This window comes from Citrus clementina, unplaced genomic scaffold (genome assembly GCF_000493195.1).
Source record: "Citrus clementina cultivar Clemenules unplaced genomic scaffold, Citrus_clementina_v1.0 scaffold_8, whole genome shotgun sequence".
Lineage (NCBI taxonomy): Eukaryota > Viridiplantae > Streptophyta > Magnoliopsida > Sapindales > Rutaceae > Citrus > Citrus x clementina.
In genome coordinates, this window is record NW_006262022.1 from 20,395,482 (window position 1) to 20,403,443 (window position 7,962).

Sequence of the window (7,962 nt, forward strand, 5' to 3'; positions counted from 1 at the left end):
TCATCCATGTCGGCTTTGTTTAATGTATTTTACTTTGTGGTTTGAATATTGGCTCATTTAACATGTGTTTTTGATGTCGGTTTTTTCAGTAATATTGGGTCTGTTTACTGCAATTGTTTATATAATGTTACAAGTTCCAAGTACTAAAAGTTCGTGCAAGCTTTATGCATATAATGATGTACCACCAACTCTTCATGGGGAAATTTACAAAAATAGCTAAAAAAATTAGGCAATTTTCAACTTTAACCCCTCAAACTTTTTTCTATCATAACTAGCCAAATACCCTATTTTTGGACTACATTACCCTCACCATTTTCATCAAATTTACAAAGGCATGCCATTTTCCCTTTTCAATTCCAGCACCTCCACCATTTTTCTCTTTTCAACTTAACAAACTTCATCACTCAACAAACTCCATCACTCTCAATAAATTAGCAAATTTCATCAAACAAACATTACATAATTGAAGATATAATTATCAATTGGAGAGCTTCTTAAGGTTAGTTTATACTCTTACCATAACCTAAACTTTTAATCTATTGATTTTATCATTTGAGTTCGAAATTGAAGTGATTTTTTATTGCAAATGTTGTTATTTTTCGTTAACAAAACAATGTGACTTGTTAAAGTAGTTAGTTTGAGTTGAGAAATGAAAATCAATCATTGAAACCCCTGAAAAATCGAGTAAAACAGAAGCCCAGAACAAGTGAGACAGGCACCTGTCTCACATAAATCTACTGGTTTTATGTGAGACAGGTGCCTGTCCCACTTGCCTGTCTCACCAAAATATGTGCGACAGGCAAGTGGGACAGGCATGTGGGACAGGCGCCTGTCTCACTTGTTACCACTAGATTTATGTGAGACAGGCAAGTGGGACAGGCGCCTGTCTCACTTGGTACCACTGGTTTTATGTGAGACAGGCAAGTGGGACATGCGCCTGTCTCACTTGTTACCACTGGTTTTATGTGAGACACGCAAGTGGGACAGGCGCCTGTCTCACTTGTTACCACTGGTTTTATGTGAGACAGGCAAGTGGGACAGGCGCTGTCTCACTAAATTTAAGTTATTTTCCGAAAGTAATAACGTGGGCTACATGTGTCTGTTTTAGGTGTATAATATATCGTTTCGAAGCTTACGATGAGACGAAGTAAATCCAAAATTGTATACTTCATTTCATCCACATAAATGTACTACATATTCATTTTTACTAGGTTTTGTAGCGTGAAATCTTATCTCTTTTATTTATTTTTTTAGGTTTAATGGATTCCGTTGTACTTCAATTATGTTATGACGGTTGGTGGGAGACATTAGCAGATGGCCGTACGGAGTACGTGAATGCGAAGAATACAGCATTTTTAGTTAGGAAAGATTGTACGTTTGAGCAATTTATGGCAAGGGTGTATGAAGTTTTACAGATAAATCATAATGAATATAGTTTGTCAATGAAGACAACTTTGAGATCTAGTAACACAATGTATCGTGCATGCTCACTACCTATGGATATATTTAATGATGAAATGGTTAATGTTGTGCTGCACATGGCCGCTGATGTGGTCAATTATGGATGCATCCCTATATTTGTCACCACACATCCTCGAGTTCCGGCCGAAAATCCTGAGCCACTTGTGGAAAGTGAAAGTTCGTTTAGAGCAAACGAGTCTGTCCCCGATATTGAAGAAGAGGTGATACCACAACAAATGTCGTTCCAACAACATTACTCACCAGTCAACGAAAACAATGACACTATTGATGATAATGGCATTACGTTAGCGGATGTTGAAGATAATGTGTTACCATTACGGACATCGTTAGGGCAACATTACTCTCCATTTCAGAATAATGAGTTCCGCAGTTATGATGATCCTGGTTATAACACCAACAACACAGAAGCTGATAATGTGCAAGGCATGAACTCCAATACTGAAGTTGATGATAGGGACACTGGTCATTCCGATATTCCTATCAATGATGAGGATGAGGATGAGAATCAGTATGATATTCCTGTTAACAATAGAGAGAATCGACCTATTCCTCCGATGGCCCGTTCGAGGAGGAGGACAACAGTTGATCACCTGGTGAGTCTTGCTCCAGTTATGCCTTCAAACTTGGTTGCTCCAGACTTAGTTAGAAGCTGTAATTCTGCCGACATTGGTGTGGGAAAGTTGTTCGCTGAGAAGAATGAGTTAATACTGGAATTGCGCAAAGTGGCCTTGCGGGAAAAGTTTGATTTCAAGATTGCACGGTCCACAACGACACGCTTTGAGGCTCACTGTTCTTCGGAATCATGTAATTGGCGTCTTCGCGCAACAAGAGGTTCGGATGACCATAATGTTCCTTGGGTAGTGAGAAGAGTTGACAATGTTCATACATGCTCTAATGAGGTTTTGCCTAGTGGCCTCCGTCAAGTTAGGAGTCGGGTTGTTGGCCATCTTATCGCGGATAAATTTATTCAGGATAAACGGATATACACGCCGAATGACATTAGAGCAGACATGCAGCAAGAATACGGGGTCTAGTTAACATATCAGCAAGCATATCGAGCTAAAGAAGTCGGTCTTGAAATAGTACGAGGGAACCCTGCAGAGTCATACAACTTACTTCCCAAATACTCTCACGTTTTGACCAAAGCGAATGAGGGCACGGTGACACACCTCCAGCGGGATGGAGATGATAATTTCTTATACTACTTTGTTGCGCTTGGATCTTCCATCAAGGGCTTCACACAGTACATAAGGCCTGTGATCGCTGTAGATGGCACTCATTTGAAGGGGCTATATCGTGGAAGCATGTTTGTAGCAACATGTCTGAATGGTAATAATCAACTGTATCCGTTAGCTATTGGGGTCATGGATTCAGAAAACAATGCTGCTTGAGAATGGTTTATGACGAAGTTACACGGAGTGATTGGCGATAGGCCAAAGTTAGTATTTATCTCTGATCGATGCACTGCCATCAAGCGAGCCGTTTTAAAAGCATTTCACACTGCTGGTCATGGAGTTTGTTTTTACCATGTCAAAGGCAACATTAAGTCTAAATTCAGGATGTCCAAAGCTATTTGGGATCAATTCGAGCCAGCTTTTATTAATGCAGCAAAGGCATATGCACACGAAGAATTTAAAAGACAACTTGAAGGGTTGTGGATGCTCCACTCGGCCGCGGCTGATTACTTAGAGAATAATGTGGGCACGTGTAACTGGGCAAGGTCCGAATTTGAAGGTAGGAGATACAACATACTTACCACCAACATTGCAGAAAGCGTGAATTCTTTAATGAGGGAACCGCGAAAATTTCCTATTACTCATCTTGTTGATCACTTTAGAAAAACATTACAGCAATGGTTTTATGATAGGAAACTTGTGGCTGAATCGATGAGCACTCGTCTAACGACGTGGGCAGATGAGATAGTCGGCGAAAGGAGAATTTTGGCCGAAAGAATGACCGTTCGGCCAGTGTCTCAGCATCGATTTCATGTTTTGGGTGGTGGTATGAAGGAAGGGATAGTTGACAATCATGAAAGAACTTGCTCCTGTAGAGTATTCCAACTCGATCAGCTTGTTTGTGCGCATGCAATTGCTGCTTGTCTGATCGTCCGTGTGGATTACATAAGTCTTTGCTCTGATTATTACTCTAAAGATTCATTGGTCATGGCATATGCAGAACCAGTGGAGCCGGTTGGGGACATGACAGATTGGGACATTCCAGAAGAAATCCAAGAAATCAGAGTTAACCCACCGATCGAAGCACCACCACCTGGGCGTCGTCCAGAGTTAAGAATCATTCTATCGGTGAGGATGTTAACCGAAGAACTGTGAGATGTGGTCGATGCAACCAACCCGGTCATAACCGCCAGAGATGTAAAAATCCCATTGTGTCGAATCCAAACTGACTGTGTCATTGTAACTAATTATGGATTCTAAACTCTTATTATAATTTATATTACAATTATATGTAATGAGTTATATGTAATGAGGTATATTATGTTATGTTCATTTGCATTATGAGTAAAAATCCCATGATAAATAATTACTTATAGCTAAATATATGAATATATCAAAAGTTTATATCTATTAGAAAAACAATCTACATCCATACATCAAGTCTGAATACAATACAACGACTTACAAGGCAATATCGCCCGTGAATATATCTACAGCAATTTTCTTCCTGAAGTAATGCCCGTGGCTACTATCAAAATCAAGTTTTAGCCCGAACATCAAATACATTGTAAACATCAACATAAATACGCCGCAATCACCACTTCCAGGTTGTTGTTGGGGCACATCCTTAACGATTCTTACTTTCCAAGAGTCAGCACTCTGAAGCTCAGGTCGAATGTTGTAGAATCCAACATCTTGAAGCCATTGAGGGAAGACGACTTGAAGAGGTTTGAATTTACGCAAATATGTTTTGTCCTCGCGAAAGGTAACCAACGAGTCGTAAATCCGCATCCTCCTCGCGCGAAGGTCCGCTCGAGCTAGTACCCAATGATCGCCGCCCAAATTCACAGGGATGAATATCTACATAAATAAATTGGTAAATTAGTATATTTTATACACAATTACCATAAGATATGATGACAATTCTTACCATATCAACATCCGTAAACGGTTTGGACATGAGATCTTCCCGCCCATCCATATAGCTGCTCAAGTTGTTGCCATATTGTAATGAATGGACATCACAACTACCATTATTCCATAATTGCTTTAGGAACACCTATCACAGCACCTCTTGGTGCGACAGGCTCGCGCGAGGAAAGCCAAGAATGCGCGTGAGCTGCATGCCTGCGCGCAACTCGCGCGCGCTTGGCCTCCCTCGCGCGAGCCTACGCGCAACTCGCTCGCGCCATGGCGCGGCCTCGCGCGGGAGATGGGCGCAACGTGCGCATCTCGCGTGCGACGCAGCGCCTGTTGCACGGGAGATGCGCGCGGCGCCCGCACCTCGCGCGCGCGAGATGGGCGTGCCGCGCGCATCTCGCGTGCGACAGGCGCATGTCGCGCGCGCGAGGTGCACACGCCGCGCGCATCTCGCGTGCGACATGCGCCTGTCGCATGTCAGATGCGCGCCGCGCGCGCGACGCCACGCCCTCGCGCGAGCGAGTTGGCTTCCCCTTCCCTTTCTCTTCTCTTCCCTTTCCCACATGCATCTCACCTACCACCACCATTAAAACACCACCAACAACAACACCACCACCAACAACAACAACAACAACAACCCAAACAACAACAACCCAAACAACAACAACCCAAACAACAACAACAACATCCCAAACAACAACAACAACAACAACAACAACATCCCAAACAACAACAGCAACAACAACAACAACAACATCCCAAACAACAACAGCAACAACAACAACAAAAAGAAAAACGGCAATAACAACTCACCTAGGGTTTTCAATTTTTTTCTTTGATTTTGGAGATCTCCGAAGATTTTCAACGTGATTTAGCTTCTTTCAGCTGCCAACAACTTCCTCCGCTGCCGATCTACGCCGCCGCCGACAATCTATAGAACTTCCGATGATGACATTTTGGTGAGAGGGGAAGAAATTGGCTTGAGGGAAACGTGAGAATGAGGAGGGTAATTTCGTCCACAATTTGGTGATTTGGCTAATGTTGAAAGAAAAAAGTTTGAGGGGTTAAAGTTGTAAATTGCCTAAGTTTTTTGGCTATTTTTGTAAATTTCCCCTCTTCATGTGATATAATGGAAAAAAGTGACTGTTACAGTATTAGCCTGTGTATATAAAATATACTGGGGGTGGCACGAGATACTTGGAGTGTGTTTTTTTTTATCTTTCAGTATATTTTATTTTAATATTTTAAGAGATTCTTCGTTGGAAAATTATTCTATATATATATATATATATATATAATAATTTTCAACATTGATCTATAAAAGTCGTCTTCACACTTTAATATGGTGGGGACAGAGCTGTGACAAAGTTGATAAGAATCAAGCAATATTGATGGAATCAAAACAATCAATCAATTATTGATAGAATCAAAATGATTGATTGTCTTCATTTTAATTAATGATTAAGAAAAGTTGATTGTCAATGAACATAAAGATTGATTGAATCAATCTTTACTAATCAATCATTATTTTTAAATTATGTTAATTTTATTATTTCTTTTTTCATGATTCAAATACTTATAAAAATGGAGCCTTTGTGGTAATGAATTAACAAGATAATAAAACTTAGCTTCTTAATAAATTGTCTATGAAAAGTTTTTATGGTATTAGAGTGGATTTGAGAGTCCTTAAATTTGTAAGTTTAGGCTTAGCCACCATGTCGATGATGGTTTTCTAGAGCGTGGTATACTAAAAGAGAAGAGAGAGATGTGAGTTCCTTTTTAATTTTTCTTCAATTTCTTGACTTCAAAAAAAAAAAAAAAAAAGGTTGTTCAACTACATCACCTACCACCACTTCCACCGTCACAAAGAAAATTTTGTTAAAAAAGAGAGAACAAAAGAAACCCTCAAAATTGAAAGGTTGTTCAGCTACATCACTTACCACCACTTCCACCGTCACAAAGAAAATTATGTTAAAAAAGGGAGAACGAAAAGAAACCCTGAAAGTTGATTTTTTTCCTTAACAAGATCAATGGAATGTCTTTCTAAATGAAAGAATTCCAGGTCAAGATAAAAGGAGTGAAGATAAAATCCTTGAGTAAATATTTTCTTGAAAAAGATCAAAGGAATGGCTGTCACAGGGAAAGAATTTCTTGATCAAAGGAATTTATTTATGCATTTTACCTGTCCAAAAAAAAGTGTACATGAAAAAGATTTCCAAGACAAGCTTTAAAGAAATGCTTCTTGGATTTTTGCATGACACTTGATAAGACCTTGAATCAAAATCAAGGATTTGCATTTTTAGAGGTAAGCTGGGAGTTGAAAAATTTCCTTTGCCAGCTTGAGGGAAGATGATAAGAATCATGCAATATTGATGAAATTGAAACAAACAATCAAATATTAAGTGGAATCAAAATGATTGATTATCTTCGTTATAATTAGTAATTAAGAAAGATTGATTGTTGATACGATACGAAGGTCGTCAAGAGTATCAAAGCCAATCACTAGGTATGGAGGTTACACGTGAAGCATAATGGAATTATGCATGCAACATGCAAGAAGCATACCAAACGGTGCAAGGAATTATGCATGCAACATGCAAGTAGCAAAAGGATAAGTCTGGAGGAAAAGGATAAGTCTGGAGCAATCTTCGTGAGATCGTTGCCGACTTGGTGGAAAATTGTTATTGATTTATTTTATTTTGTTACCCGACTAGTTAGGATATTTAGCTAGTTGTTGAGTCAAGGTTGTTATCTTAGCCTACAATTTCGATTGTTTAGTTGAGTTGTTTTGCTATATTTCTTTTACTATAAATAAGCTCTAGTACTCATGAATAAAGGGCATTCACTATTACTCAAATTCAACTTGTGTGGTCGTTTTTACCCTGAACAAAACAACTATTATTAATGCGCTTTGACTGGGACCTTATCAATTGTCAATCAACATAAAGATTGATTGATTCTATCTTCACTAATCAATCATTATTCTCAAATTATGTTAATTTTATAATTTCTTCTTTTTTCATAATTCAAATACTTACATAAATTGAACTTTTGTCGTGATGAATTAATAAGATAGTGAAATTTACCTTCATTCATATATTGTTTCTAAAATGTTTTCAAGAGTCAGAAACATGGTAAAACCAATACTAATTTATCTTGTCTTTATATCAATTGTGTAAACCGGCACCAATTTCTGTAAGTGTTCTGGTCAAATTTTTGTCCGAATATCATTGCTCTTACTGATACGAAGTTTGCAGGCATCAAGTATGTGCTCATTATGGAGAAACCCTCGTTAAGTTAGGAAGTTTGGTTGGACTCAAAATTCAGCACCAAATTGAAAATATGTTTTCTTGATTTTCGAAATAACAGTTATTAGTAAATTCAT

General features: G+C 38.9%; 1 protein-coding gene across 1 annotated transcript; it reads left to right on the forward strand.

Annotated features, from left to right (window-relative positions):
• Positions 1-2,882: 2,882 nt before the first annotated feature.
• LOC112096455 lies at positions 2,883-3,812 on the forward strand. The gene is made up of 2 exons (XM_024179898.1): positions 2,883-3,202; positions 3,350-3,812. The coding sequence occupies exons 1-2, from the start codon at positions 2,883-2,885 to the stop codon at positions 3,810-3,812; spliced, it is 783 nt and encodes a 260-aa protein (XP_024035666.1).
• The last annotated feature ends 4,150 nt before the right edge of the window (positions 3,813-7,962 follow it).

What these genes read in the sequence shown, in the direction of transcription:
- LOC112096455 (XM_024179898.1), top strand. Translation starts at nt 2,883, where the DNA reads ATGACGAAGTTACACGGAGTGATTGGCGATAGGCCAAAGTTAGTATTT. An exon ending in GGCACGTGTAACTGGGCAAG is followed by an intron (nt 3,203 to 3,349) that starts GTCCGAATTTGA and finishes GTTTTATGATAG; the next exon opens with GAAACTTGTGGCTGAATCGA.